Here is a 15,445-nt window from a genome sequence, read left to right on the forward strand (position 1 = left end):
TGTGATGTTGAAGACCACCTGCAATCGGGATTCGGGTATATATTATTATATTTTTTAAAATTGGATTGTTAATTATTAAATAATTTGAGTGAACACCTTCCATAATAATCATATTGAATGTTTTTTAACCTTTTAAACAACTAGATTTATTTGTTTTTCAAAAGTTGAACTGTGCGTTACATATTTATCGTATTATTATATCACAGGTCACAACGTCCACACTTTTGGGTGTCGAACACTCAACTATTGGCAGATAACATCAATATGAAAATAAATATAATAAATAAATAATAGAATTGAAATCTTGTTTTATGACAATTCAATACCTTATTATAACCGTAATTTTTTAAATATTTCAGCATTCTTAGAGGAATCTTAGCCTTTAAAGTTTAAATTATATAGTCTTGAAAGCCAAAGATTGGGTGGGATTAAAATGTTACTGGTAAGGTTAAAGTTAAGATTGTGAACCAAAAAGAATACATGAAGTTGATACGTTTTGCATTCCTTTCCTCTACCACGTGCCATTTTTTCTTTAGGTTTTCTTGCTCTTTTCACTCTCTTTTTGAGGAGACGTATCATATGTAGTATAACATTACTTGCTCCATCGCACGTTCTCTATTATTATTCAATCGTTCCCCCTTTGCTTTATTTCTACATTTACAGCAATTGGCTCATGTTTATTTCTAAATTACTTGATTGTATTATGGTGGTATTCGTGGTCGAATTTGTGACAACTTGAAGACAAGTAGTTGGTGACATTGTGTATCGATCTCGAAAAACCTGTGTACATTGTGTTATATATGAAAAAGAAAATGAAGAAGTGATGTGTTTGAGAAATTTATTAAGGTTAAAATTGCAGATGTTGAATGTTTGATTATAAATAGAATTGAGTGTGTAAAAGTTGAAAAGAAGACAAACTTGTTACTTGAAAGCTTCGAGAAATAGAAAGAAATTGTTGTTTGACTTAGTTCAACAACTGTTTTTGGACATTGGGACATTACCAAGCAATGGAATTGTTTAAGGTGATTTATACAACTTAGAATACATCAACATTATTAAGTTTTCTTCTAAACCCACATATGTGAATTTTAATGTGAGACTCATTTGGGCATTATCTACAACTTAGAAATGCTACAAATAACTTTTAAAATTGCTGATGTATGCATGCAGTTTAAATTTATTTTATTTATTTATTTATTTATTTATTTTTGATCTGATGAAGTTTAAATTACTTGAATTATTAAGTTGTGAGTAGAAATGAATTTATAAGACTTTTGGGACACAAATTTGTGGAAATTCAAAGAGTTGTCTTAAGTTATGTCATTCTTGGTAAACCAAAACTATTAAAGGTACGTACGTAGACGTGAATGATTATATATATATATATATATATATATATATATATATATAAGTGTCCTATACTTTGTATGTAAGCAGACAGAAAAGGAGACATATTTATGTTGGGGGCGACAAAGCATTAGGAAGAAGTAAAAGGATATCTAATAATATTATTATAAATATACCCCAAAGCTATAAAATTATACAGTGCCATCTTTTATATAATAAAATTACGTAGAACCCTTTATATAATAATAATAATAATAATAATAATAATAATAATAATAATAAAGTAAATATATGCCAGAGTTGCACTTCAATTTGATAATCCGATTGAGTATTGAACATAACCTAAATGTTCTTAGTATATTTCTACATTTTTTAGTTGAATGATTAATTAACCAACACTTAGCTAGCATGCACTTAATGCATATTTCTGCATCTTCCTAGTAGCAAAGCATGCCTTTTCTCTTTGTGAAACATCATCTTTCTTTTTTCTTGTTTTTCATCTTGGTTTGTCATAGTATCTTATGATAGCCTTTGTAGGCATCTAGATATCATTTGAGTTAGAAATCTTATTCAGATTCCACCTTTTGTGAAGTTTTAGTGGTGTAGTAATTCTTAGGCTATGCTTTGTGAATTCGCACGTACTCTCATCTAGCACCCACTTATTTTCCTAGATTCGTCTATCAAAAGGATATACTGTGAGCTTCACTAAACTAGCGGGGCAAACTAGTCACCCATGCAAACACATCCATGTTTTTCCTTAAAAGCTCTTTGAAGAGGACCTTCATGTAACATGATAGGTTCTGCCCAATTTTAACGAATTGGCCCGGATGTTTATTATGATTCCTAAAATGCCTAGTGATTCTCCTTCATTAACACCTTTTCTTTGAACTATTGGGTGCATTTGTGTAATCTAAAGTACCAACCTAGACATTTCTAATGCTCTTTCCTTACAGGTGTAATCTAAAGTGCATTATGATAAAGTGCATTTGTGTAATCTAAAGTGCATTATGATAAATCATTTTTAAAATAGAAAAGCTAAATAAACATGTATTAGGATTTAAGATGATCATCTAGCTCATAAGGGTGGGGGTATGAAAGTTCCAATTTAGTCATTAATAACTTCTTATTAAAACTAGTAACATTGGAGATAGATAAGCTCCTTAACTATACCTTTTTTTCATTCATTTTTTAGTTTTGTTATTGCTACAGGGCTAAATAAATAAATAAAAGACGACTCATACGCAAAATGATGTGCGAGGCGAGTCGGCGACCTGGGTGCCGGTCCAGTTGACTTTCATTTAAGTTAGCATCCAAACACATTTCTAATCTTAGATAACACTCTTATCTTTATTTTGATATAAAAACATCTTTACAGTTCATCATGAGGCCGATTTCTTTTTTTCTTTTTTTTTTTTTTTTTTAAAATAAAATGTAAAATCAGCATTCAAAATTAAAATAAAAATAAGAATTGCGGTGAACGTGGATCGAACACGTGACCTTCAGATCTTCAGACTGACGCTCTCCCAACTGAGCTATCCCCGCTTCTTAATAAGCCTGCTACCCAAGCGCTTTAAATTATATTACATATATGTAACCTATCTTAAATGAGTATTCTTATACAGTGCTGTAAGCTTGAAACGTGAGCTATTTGAGATTGAGATTGACTCGCTAAAAGCTTGAAACGAGTCGAGCTCGAGCCTAAATAGAAGCTTTGTTAATTACTGAGTCCGAGCTTGAATAAACTCGGTTACGAGCACACTGACCAGTGAGCTATCTAGTTTTGGCATGTTTTCCCCCTCCCTTGTACAGGGCTAACTGAAATAGGTCAACTGGCCAAACTGGACAAGGCTTCCAGTTATTAAAACAGGAAATGGTCGATGCAACAAATGAATAGACTTGGTAAAATTACAGGTTTCGTGTATGCGTATATAATGTATACATTTATAAACCCGTACAAAACGCTTAAGAGGAAGAAACGACCATGTTGACTTTTTTTAATCACACAATTCCTTACGGAAAATAAAAGACGAGGTCAAAAGACCTAAAACTAATATACATTGATATCAACATCGGGGTAGGCTCGTTGGAGCTTCAACAACTTTCTAGCAAACAAACCAGGCACTATGAACATGAGGGTGCGAATATCAATCTTTTTTAGAAAAGGGGAAGACGAGAGTAAATACTTAAACAAATGATCTTCATTCACTGAACCTTTCGAGTCATTAAACACCACACTTCGAATCTGCAACGGGCCCATTGTGTTGTAGTCCACCTCTGAAGAACTAGCTGCAGGTGTTGGGTCATCATCCTGCAAGAAAAGCTAGTATTTGAACACAAAATTGCATATATATGAAATTATAAGACGACCTGTTTATGATACATTGATACATACATATTCAGATGCTGTGATTTCAAGGGTCTGCATACTCGGGGAGCATCTAATCAATTCAAAAGTGATAAAATATGATTCAAGTCCACGTTAGCTGCATGCATACAAGGATGTGTTACAAGTTTTTATTTATGTTATTTAAATTTCAAAATAAACTGGCTAATCTTTAAGTTGTTAGGGTTGTCCGGTTCTCTAGCAATTAGCCGTTTGAGTTTTTCTATTTAAGCTCTCCTTGTAATCTTTATCAAGTATGCAGTTCAATCCAAATCAATTTAGTGATTTGAATCTATTGCTTCCGCTTCAATAATTCTCTGTACGTTGTTTATTATCAAACCATCAGATTGGTATCAGAGCCAATCTGATTTGATCCCCCAATCCACAAAATTCCCTGATCCGATCTCTTAATCCACAAAACCCTAATCGATCATCCACTCACAACTCATGGCTGATCATGCTAGTACCCTTCCTACAGCTCCATCCCCTATCCCAATGTTTAAAGGGGAAGGTTATGAATACTGGAGTGTGAGAATGAAGACTATACTCAGATCAAGGGATTTGTGGGATCTAGTTACTGATGGTTTTGATGACAAAGAAAAAGATTCTGGAAAATTGAAGAACTCTCAAAAAAGAGATGCACATGCCATGGCTATTATTCAACAAGCCGTTCATGATCAGCTATTCTCACGTATTGCTGCTGCTTCCACGGCCAAAGAAACGTGGGAGATTCTAAAGATGGAGTTTCAAGGTGATTCTCAGGTTAAGGCTGTTAAATTACAAGGTCTGAGGAGAGACTTTGAAAACCTTACTATGAAGGAAAGTGAGGTTGTTGGTAATTACTTTGGGAGAGTCATGGCTCTTGTTAGTCAAAAGAGGGCCTATGGTGAGAACATCACTGATCAGACAATTGTGGAAAAGGTACTCCGTAGTTTAACCTCCAAATTTGATTATGTAGTTCCTTCTATTAAGGTTGGTCATGATCTGTCCCAACTTACTCCTGTCAAATTGATGGGATGTTTACAATCACAAGAAGAGAGAATGAATAGTAGAATAACTCCTGAAAAACAAAGCAGTGGTGATGAACAAGCTTTGCAGGCGATGCAAGATGGTAATAGGCCTTTCAAGAACAATACCTCCTTCCGAGGAAGGGGACGGTTGTCCTTTAGAGGTAGAGGTAGAGGAAGAAATCAAGATAAAGGCAAGACTCCACAGTGCACCAATTGCAGCAAACTTGGTCATATGACAAAGGATTGTTGGTATCTCAATGATTCCTCAAGTGCTAATGTGGCTGCTGATTCTGAAGATAATCATGAAGAAAGTGATCAACACCTATTCATGGCTTGTGTTGATGATCAATTGCTCCTCATGGCAGGAAATGGTGATAAGGCCAACACTTCTTATCTATGGTTCCTTGACTCAGGAGCATCCAATCACATGACCGGTTCTAAGGAAAGTTTCATATCCTTATATGACAATTTCAAGATGATGGTGAGGCTTGGAGATAAGAAGGCTCTTTCAGTGGAAGGTAAGGGTACAGTTAAAATTCAAAACCCTAATGGAAGTTCAAGATTGCTGGAAGATGTTTATTTTGCACCTTAGATGGGGTACAATCTGTTAAGTGTAGGCCAGCTTATGAGGAAGGGATATTGCCTTCTCTTTAATGATGGGAAGTGTGCTATTAAAAGCAAAGCATCTGGTCTTATTCTAATGGAAGTACCGGTACTAAATAATAACATGTTCTTATTGAATGCTGCTGAATCAGTAAAAGAAAGTGCCCCTGAGGTCAAGACTTCTATTGATGATGTATCTATACTTTGGCATAAAAGGTATGGTCACTACCATTTACAAAGCTTAAAGTTGTTGCATGACAAGAGAATGGTTATCGGGCTCCCTACTATAAAGCAAGCAGACAAATGTGAAGGCTGTGTGGTAGAGAAACAAGCTAAAGAATCTTTCCCGTTCAAGTCCTGGAGAGCCACTAAACCTCTGGAATTGGTGCATATAGATGTTTGTGGTGCTATGCAAGCCACTAGCCTTGGTGGAAGTAAGTTTTATTTGCTTTTCATTGATGATTTTACAAGAATGTGCTGGGTCTATTTTATAACTGAGAAGTCAGAAGTTTTTTCAAAATTCAAAAGCTTTAAACTGATGGTAGAGAAAGAATGTGAACATACCATCAAAGTCTTAAGATCTGATAGAGGTGGAGATTACACCTCTAACGAGTTTAATGCTTTTTGTGAATCCTTTGGTATTAAAAGGGAATTGACTGTTCCATATACACCGGAACACAATGGTGTTGTGGAAAGAAAGAACAGGACCATAATGGGAATGACAAGGAGCATGATGAAGCAGATGGGTTTGCCCAATCAATTTTGGGCTGAGGCTGTTGCAACCTCGATCTATCTTATCAATCGGGAAACCACCAAGGCAGTAAGAAACAAGACACCCTTAGAAGCTTGGAGTCACAGGAAGCCAACTGTGAACCATCTGAGGGTGTTCGGGTGTGTGGCATATGGGCTAATTCCATCTCAGTTTAGGAGGAAGCTGGATGACAAGTCTGAGAAGTGTATCTTTATTGGGTACTCTACTCAAAGTAAGGGGTATAGACTATATAATCCTGCCACTAAAAAGTTCATTACAAGAAGGGATGTCACCTTCTTTGAAAAAGAGAAGTGGACATGGTGTAGTACCTCAACCAATACTTCCCAGACCTATTATACAGATCCATTTCCTATTACCTCTGAACCATCTATGACCAATGAGCCAACATATGAACAAAGTCCTATTCAAACTCCTAACTCTCAAAACCCTAATCAAACACAAACACCTACCCAATCTTCTATCTCACAAACCACTTCTACTGTCAACTCACCTCAATCAGCCAACTCTCAAACCACATACACTATCAACTTATCTCAATCTACTACCTCATCTCACCCAACCATTCCTTACACCCCTACATATAGACAACACAGATTAAAAGGCCTAGAAACTGTTTATGATGAAGCTAATAAGATTGATGTGGAGGAGGATTTCTATGCTTGCCAATTTGCTCTTAATGTTACTGATCCTGCAAATTATGATGATGCATGTCAGAAACAAGAATGGTAAGATGCCATGATTGAAGAAATGGATGCCATAGAGAAGAACAAGACATGGGAGTTGGTTGAGAAGCCATGTGACAGGAAGGTGGTTGGCTTAAAATGGTTGTTCAAAACTAAAGTTGGGGTTGATGGAAAGGTACTAAGGTATAAGGCTCGGCTAGTAGCAAAGGGGTACACTCAACAACAAGGTATCGATTATCAAGAAACATTTGCTCCTGTGGCAAGATTTGAAACTATCAGGGTGGTTCTAAGTGTTGTAGCTCAAAGAGGATGGAATGTTCATCAACTTGATGTGAAGTCTCCTTTCCTCAATGGTGATCTTGTTGAAGAAATTTATGTTGAACAGCCCTTTGGTTTTGTGACACAAGGAAAGGAAGACTATGTTTATAAACTAAAGAAGGCCTTGTATGGCCTGAAGCAGGCACCAAGAGCCTAGTACTCTAAGATTGATGGGTACTTTATTAGCAATGGGTACTTAAGAAGTAAAAATGAACCTACACTATATGTAAAGAAAGATGAAATTCAGGGAGCTATGTATGTTTGCTTGTATGTAGATATAATATGCACCAGCTCTTCCCCTGATCTTATTGCTGAGTTTAAAGATGGTATAAAACATATGTTTGAGATGACTGATTTGGGTTTGTTGAAGTACTTTCTAGGCCTTGAAGTTAAACAAACTAGAGATGGGTTGTTCCTATGTCAAGAAAAGTATGCAAAGAGTTTATTGTCAAAGTTTGGGCAGACATCGTGCAAACATGAGCTCACCCCAATGAATACAAGCGAAAAACTGCAAATTGAAGATCAGGCTGACAAATGTAATGAAGTAACTTTTAGAAGTCTGGTTGGAGGTTTGATCTATTTAACTCATACACGTCCAAGATTTATGCAATGTCCCTCTAAAATACATTATGGTGCTGCTAGAAGAATTCTTAAATATGTAGCAGGTACTACTGGTTTTGGTTTATGGTATGCTGCAGGAAGTGAGATTTGCCTAACTGGTTTCACAGATAGTGATTGGGCAAGTTATGCTGATGATAGGAAAAGTATATCTGCTTGTGTATTTACTCTAGGAAGTGCTGCGGTAACTTGGAGCTCAAAGAAACAGTCAACTGTTGCTCTTTCAAGCACTGAGGCAGAGTATATAGCTGCTACAGCCGCCACCTGTAAAGCCTTGTGGTTGAGAAGAATTATGGAAGATCTGGGTTTTAAACAACAAGGGGCAACTGTGATGTATTGTGATAATAAGTCCACTATCAATCTAAGTAAGAACCCTATCATGCATAGCAGATCCAAGCATATAGAGCTCAAGCATCACTTTATTCGTGAAATGGTTAATCAGGGACAAGTGAAGTTGGAATTCTGCAGAACAAATGAACAAATGGCTGATATGCTGACAAAAGCTTTAGCTCGAGAGAAGTTTGTTTATTTTCGTCACTGGTTAGGAGTTATGGAGCTTGAATCAAGGGAGGGTGATAAAATATGATCCAAGTCCACGTTAGCTGCATGCATACAAGGATGTGTTACAAGTTTTTATTTATGTTTTATTTATGTTATTTAAATTTCAAAATAAACTGGCTAATCTTTAAGTTGTTAGGGTTGTCCGGTTCTCTAGCAATTAGCCGTTTGAGTTTTTCTATTTAAGCTCTCCTTGTAATCTTTATCAAGTATGCAGTTCAATCCAATCAATTTAGTGATTTGAATCTATTGCTTCCGCTTCAATAATTCTCTGTACGTTGTTTATTATCAAACCATCAAAAAGCACATGATCGCATAATACCATTGCCTAAATCAATTCCTGTTAACTTAAGAGCCTTGAGGCAGGAAAAGACAGTAGATGACCTCTTTCCACCACCATCTTTTGTGAAAGACTGTACGAAAGCCGTAAACTTTTAGTACAACCATTTTAGATTATATCGAGTTATTTGTATTACGAAAAATGAGGCCAAACTTAGCCTTACCTTGCACTTTGAAAAATCCAAGTCAAGTTCTTGAAGTTTTGGAAGAGAACCCACAAGCTCAAAGATGCTACTGCAACTTGTGTTCGTCGTATACCGAAAATTAAACAAGTGCAAAGATAATGTTTTGAGATTTACGAGTTTTACAAGCTCGTCTACCTTCACTTTTCCGGGAAGAAAGTTAAAGCCCAAGTTCAAGATCTCAAGTGCGGGACACCCGGTTAAAAACTCCCCAAAGTTCTTGATTTTATATAGTTTGAGGAGAGACAACTCTAAGCTTATTAAATTTGGAAAACCATGAAAACTAGCTGGAGGACCAAAACAACAACAAACGAGCTTCAAATGTTTTAACTCCAAACAAGAGAAGAGATGGGTAGGCAGCTTAAGCGGTGGTCCGTAATTCTCCTTCCAAAGAGTGATATCCGTAACTCCTTTGCTAGACAAGAACAAAAGCCAATGGTTAATATCTTCATCATCCAATAGCCCGTAGCCCTCTTCCATGTAGAGCACAAACTTTGTTATGGCGCCTTTAATACGAAGAAGAAGCCTACCGATAATTTTCCCGTAGTTTTTTTCACCTCCTTTTTGTAATAAATATCTACAGAAGTCGTCATCAAATACGAGTTGGCTAAGCATAGTCCAATTATACCTCCACCTTCTCTCCAAGATAGCGGTCCTGACTGCATCTTGTAATGGCAGCCGGTTAAGAATATTATTTATCACAATATCTGGCATGTTGCTAATAAAATCTTCTTTCCCCGAACCACTTTCATTGTTCTAATAACAAGAAAAATATTAATCATAAACACAAAGCAGATGTTACAACAGGTGTTTCAAAAAGTTAACGATTCTAATAAAACATATATTAATTAATTATAACACTGAAAATTGAAAATACCTCCTTTAATTGGTGTCCGTGCGTATTATTTAATGATTAGGTTTATTATTTTGATATTTTGTTTATAAAGGTTTTCGTTGAATGATTGGCCCACAGTTACTTCTAACTGGGCCTAAGTTTCTGGTAGTAAAATCAAAGTACTAAACATATAAAATAAGGAATGTAATATTCCAAGTTATGGTTTGGTTAAGAAGGGCCCACGGATAACATATTGGTTTGGTATTGTAATTCATTGTAGGTGTATTTGTTTAGATAACTGAACGGATAACAAATTGCACCCTTCCAGGGCGAGACCTTAAGCATCGGCTTATCTCCCACAATGTAATTAATCGGTCATCCCCTCTTGTTGGTATGCGACGTTTTCCAACTTTAAGCATCACCTGATCTCAAACGTAAGTTTTTGACTATATTTCGAGTTCAGTTAGCATCCAAACGCATTCTCTGTTCAAAGATTGCTTGTATCATCTTTGTTGGGATATTAAAACCAATTTCTAGATCCTTTTGCGCATCGTTTGACAATTTCATGTGGTCCGGTTGTCATTGTATGCATCGATCAACAAATTACCTTATTCAAACCCTTGGGAACATACTACTCTAAGACAAAATCAGTATTGATAATAATAGAGTAGGCCGATAAGGAACATAGGTTGAAAATGGGCAGGTTTCATAGCCCATATTATGTTCATATATTTTAATGTTCTATAAATAATTCTGGGTCGACTATGATTATAACATTGGTACTTTTCGCATGGTATCGATGCCATTTGATCTAAGTTTATACTCACTAGTATGATTGTGGACGGAGGTGGTTTGTAGACTGAAGTATGCAATCATGTATTTGTAGTACTAAACAATGTGCCAATGTCCATTTCTTTAAATAAATAAAAACAAATGTAAATTAAACATTAAAAATGAAAACCAAAAAACAAAAATTGCGGTGAACGTGGATCGAACACGTGACCTTCAGATCTTCAGTCTGACGCTCTCCCAACTGAGCTATCCCCGCAAGCTGAACAACAATACGACTAATGATATATGAAGTATATAAGATTGTAATTCATTTTAAATACTTGTATTTATTATGTGTTAAAATAACCTTATTTGGTTATTTACATACACTTTTATCACTAAACGAAATGAAGACGAGAACTCTAAAAACCAAAACACACTTAATAAGTTTGGTTTTGACCTATGGCCGAAGCAATCAATATTCATTGCTAAACTCTAAGTCCAAGTACATGATAACTTTTAGAACATCAATGAAGATAGAAGATGACCTAAACTTTCGTCAAATCTACTATATTTTTCTCATGCACGTGTGAATCATCCATATATCTCCCGAATTCAGCATCAGGCCCGAACATGATCAAGCATTCAAGCACACATTTTATATAGGAAAGAAAGCCAGGTGAAGACTGAAGAGAGGTTTTCTTCCTCTTTCCTTTCTCTCTTTAAATGACACCTACATTTTGTTTTTCTCTAACAAAGACATATTTATTGATTCACTTAAAGAATATTTACATTATTTATGAAAGTGTTTATTATTTAAGTAGTAAATAATATTATATATACAACTTGGTAGTAAATATTTATGTGCTAAGTAGTAGTAGAATAAAGGAGTGTATTGGTTAAATAAGTTCACATCAATCAAGTCAACTAAAAGCTGGTCAAAGTGGCTTGCAGTGTAATTGTTAGCCAAGTTAAGGGGCATTACATTATATTCATTAGAAAGGGGAAATGGTGAAGGGAGATCAAGAATTATAGTGTTCTTCAACAATTGAAGACAAAATTGAATTATCATAAGCAAACAAGTAGTCTATAATCAAGGGAGCTTTTGTGTGGTTTTAACTTTTAAGTTGTCTTGTGTGAGTTTCGATTGTTATATAGGGAATCTCAAGCACAATATCGAACCTGCAAGTTGCACATTCACTATATGTATCAACAGGTTCGGGTCCAACCAAGCAGCTTACTTACGTATTAATCGATGTAAAATTGTTGACAAAATAAAACATTTGTCTTGAAGATTTAACTGTGTTACAACCTGAATAACGTCAATAACAAAAGATGTAATCATAACTTACCACTAGTTAGCATCAACACATGCATAATAATTTAGCTGCTAAGGCGTTTTCTAAGCACGGCTTCGGCCCGCTGCTCAAATTTCGGTAGGACCCACTCATGCTGAACTATATCCAAACCATCTTTTTCTGCACCCAAACTCTGCCAATTTAATGAAAAAAATATCAAGATTCATTTGTTCATGATGCAAAATATCAAGTAAGTTTTATTTACAACTAGAAGTTGCATATTTCTCATAGGTTTACATATAAACGTTGTGTGTGTGTGTGTGTGTGTGTAAAGTAAAAGCTGCTGTGGCAATAATAATGCAAATACATTTGGTGTTTTATTTTATTTTTTTAAAAATGGTATTAGTGGAAAAAATGGTTACCAAAATAGGTGTTTTTCTTTATTTTAAACTAATCTATTATTAAAAACGTATTTCTCCTTTACAATAATAACAAGAATAATTAATTTTATATTATTTATAAATATATATCAGTTTTTTATTGTATATTTTCTTTCAAAATTCTTAGTTTCTGAAATAAATCCAAGCATATATATGAAGAGAGGCAAGACAGAGAGCCACACAAGGTTCTTTTTTATCCTTTAAACTAATATAAGTTGTATTTTACACTTTTGTTAAAGTTTTAATTTTTAATCATACTGTCGTTTAGTATCTCATTCTAATTTCTTTTGATCGACTATTCAATAACATCAATTTACACATCGTATTATAACCTGTTTGATTTTATAAGAGATCTATGATTATTATATACTAATCAAACAAACTACATCTTTTCCTAAAATATTTTCATATGCTTATTTCAAATAAGAAACACAGATGCATGGTAACCATCATGATGTAATTGCAATATTATTATACGTATTCATTAAATACTATTTTGAAGATCAGCTCTTTTCAACTAAAATTCAATCATATTCAGAGCTCATTTTAACTCGACTCAAGCCTTCGTCTACAAATTCTAAGATGAAATCTGAATAAAATGGATTTGAGGTGCAAGAAGCTTATTTTAATTTATTACTAAATGTAAACATAATAATATTGCAACTACATTTGATAGTTACAATGTGTTTGTGTTTCTTACTTGAAATGGAAAAAAATGTAGTTAGTTTGTTTTATTAAGATATAACAATCATAGATCTCTCTTAAAAACAATCATTTCATAAAAGGTTACGTAAATTGAAGTTATTAAATTGCAGATAAAAAGAAATTAGAAAGAAATACCAAGTGACAGTACAATAAAAGAACTAACAATAATATAAGATACAACTTACAAGTTTAGAGAAAAAAGAAACAAAAAATGTTAAGGGATTCCAAAATCATAGATTCATTCAAATATGTGTACCTTGGATGGATCAAAGCCAAATCCACTCATTTGCATCATACGTTGTGTATCATCAGTAGCTGCATTGTTAAATAACCTCATAATAATTAACAACCAAAAAGACATTATTAACTAATTAGAAATTAGAAGTTCAAATCACATACTAACCGTTGTCTTCTCCAAGAATAAGACTAAATAAGCCTCTCAATCCAAACAAATTAAGAAAGTACCTGACAAAAACAAAACATTTGACATTTTATAAAGAATTAAAGAATCAAAGAAGCTAAATTCATATACTCATAAAGTCATACCAAGAACGACTGCTGACATAACTGACATCAACCGTACTCAAATCAATCCCGTTTTGTAACATGGATCTAAACCTCTGAGTCAGTGGAAAAGGTATCTTTGCTGGATAAACAAACACATGAATTGAAGTCATCAAATTTGATTAACCAATCAATATATCAACTTGGTTTTAAAAAGCAGGAGGCGTTGCTCTATGTACAACCAAATAAGCTTTATTTACAACCAGAGTTTGCGTCTCTCTTATAAACCAAAAGGTCAAAGTAAACGAACTGAAATAACCGAACACAAACTAAAACCATCTGTTTACTTTAATATTTCTGAAAAAAACCAAACTTTTGGTTCAGTTTTGCATGCAATTAAAACCGAAAATATCATGCCGAACCGAACTTATGAATTAAAACCAAAAAAGCCATAATATTTAAGAATTTCATGAACAGTGTAGCCCAAATATTTTAGCCGCCCACACGTATGATAATCAATTAGTTATTAATTAACAAAAAGATTTAGGCCCACAATCATTATTGTGGGAAATGGTAAAACCGAAACAAGTAGTTTTCAAAACCGAAGTTCGGCTTGAGCCGAAAAGTACACGAGGCAAAGAGCATACCTGCTACAAACCCAGAAAAGAAGAAGTTAACCCATGCAAAAGTGAGAGTCTGCACACATGTTAGGGGGAACAGGATCAGATCTCAGATATGAGAACAGAAACAGTATTTTGATTCAAAGAAACTTATAAATAATGTAGAACAGTAAACCTGTGGTATGATCATTGAAAGATTCTTCTTCATCATATCCATAGCCATATTTGGATCAGAAAACATCTGAGCCTGTGGATTCGTAGCCTGGCCCTTGGGAACATGAAGCAAACCATTCTCCTACAAAACACAGATCAATATCATCCATATCTAATCACCACATAAATTCATTTACAGTAAGTCAGTAACATATAGCATCCCTAATTAACCTAACCCAAAAACACAAGTTTGAGATCTCAACAAAGCAGCACACAATTGACTATCATATGAATTCACTTGCGATAACGTATAAAAGCCGCCTTAATTAACCTAGCCTAAAAAGATAAAGAGGCAGACAATTTACTATAAGATTCAACTCTAATAACCCTAAATTCAACCAACAAAGTGTATGAAAACAGTTATAGATCAAATTCATCTGATTATCATATGCATTCATAAAAGCCCTTAATTAACCTAAAAACACAAAGATTCAAGTAACAAAGTGAATAAAAAAGCATACCTCATTCGTGTAATATAGCTTCCGAGCACGAAACGCCTTGGGAGGAATGAAATTAGCAGCTGATCGAAGGTTTCGAGCCCTAATTACAACCTGCCTGCAAATCCCCAAAATTGTTCAGTTTTGTTAGATATGGATAGAAATAATTGATTAAAACAGAGCATATAGCTAACCCTTCTTTGATGATTTTGGAATCTGGTAATTGAGTGGTGCGCATGAGCTTGGAGACGAAATAACGAAGTATGCCGATGAGAACCATGACGACTGATAGGGGTATTAACACCCAGTCTCTGATCGCTGTGTCCAATACTAGCTCCTCCGCCATTGTTGATCGATCAGTTCTGCTTCTTTCTTGTTTACTCCTCAGATCTTTGATCTTTGTTTGTTTAAGTGAAAAAAAAAAAGACTTTTTAACCGGATATGTGAATTTTTTTAAAAAAATGTTTGGATTATAGCTTTTAGTAGTTACCGTGGAAAACCAAAATGACTAAAAGGAAATTCTTTTTTTAAATCGAGTGTAATGGGTTTTAAGAGCTAGAAGGATGTAATAAGTAAATCAAACCTATTAAGTTAATAAGTTAAAGATTCTTATCTTTTCAAACCCCCTTTATTTTGCATTCTCTATCAGTTAAAATCCATGAGGCCTTATGGTTTATCTAACACCTTATAAACCTTATTAACTTTTCAAAAAGTTTATAAGTTATAAGTCGATGAAAATAAGGAATTCCTAACACCCCCTTAATCCTTCAAAAAGAGGTGCACTTTGCTTGTTTAATGGTCCTTTTTGG

The 15,445-nt window shown here is 34.5% G+C and overlaps 3 protein-coding genes and 2 non-coding genes across 5 annotated transcripts; 1 reads left to right on the top strand and 4 right to left on the bottom strand.

Annotated features, from left to right (window-relative positions):
* Positions 1-2,816: 2,816 nt before the first annotated feature.
* Positions 2,817-2,889, bottom strand: TRNAF-GAA (transfer RNA phenylalanine (anticodon GAA)). The gene has a single exon. It is a non-coding gene; the product is annotated as a tRNA-Phe (tRNA).
* A 1,288-nt stretch (positions 2,890-4,177) lies between these two features.
* LOC143625847 (uncharacterized) lies at positions 4,178-5,332 on the top strand. The gene has a single exon (XM_077096079.1). The coding sequence runs from the start codon at positions 4,178-4,180 to the stop codon at positions 5,330-5,332; it is 1,155 nt and encodes a 384-aa protein (XP_076952194.1).
* A 3,256-nt stretch (positions 5,333-8,588) lies between these two features.
* On the bottom strand, positions 8,589-9,527 carry LOC143625849 (F-box/FBD/LRR-repeat protein At1g13570-like). The gene is made up of 2 exons (XM_077096080.1): positions 8,796-9,527; positions 8,589-8,705 (listed from the first exon to the last, which is right to left on the bottom strand). The coding sequence occupies exons 1-2, from the start codon at positions 9,525-9,527 to the stop codon at positions 8,589-8,591; spliced, it is 849 nt and encodes a 282-aa protein (XP_076952195.1).
* Positions 9,528-10,623: 1,096 nt separating this feature from the next.
* On the bottom strand, positions 10,624-10,696 carry TRNAF-GAA (transfer RNA phenylalanine (anticodon GAA)). The gene has a single exon. It is a non-coding gene; the product is annotated as a tRNA-Phe (tRNA).
* A 1,003-nt stretch (positions 10,697-11,699) lies between these two features.
* Positions 11,700-14,991, bottom strand: LOC143625784 (uncharacterized). The gene is made up of 8 exons (XM_077096030.1): positions 14,831-14,991; positions 14,661-14,754; positions 14,162-14,281; positions 14,014-14,062; positions 13,409-13,508; positions 13,266-13,327; positions 13,119-13,177; positions 11,700-11,910 (listed from the first exon to the last, which is right to left on the bottom strand). Exons 1-8 carry the CDS (start codon positions 14,980-14,982, stop codon positions 11,803-11,805), a joined length of 744 nt encoding a protein of 247 aa, XP_076952145.1. The 5' UTR covers positions 14,983-14,991; the 3' UTR covers positions 11,700-11,802.
* Positions 14,992-15,445: the final 454 nt, after the last annotated feature.

The sequence above is a fragment of the Bidens hawaiensis genome, unplaced genomic scaffold (genome assembly GCF_021521415.1).
Source record: "Bidens hawaiensis isolate Kalapana, Puna unplaced genomic scaffold, B.hawaiensis_p1.1 tig00004242_1, whole genome shotgun sequence".
Lineage (NCBI taxonomy): Eukaryota > Viridiplantae > Streptophyta > Magnoliopsida > Asterales > Asteraceae > Bidens > Bidens hawaiensis.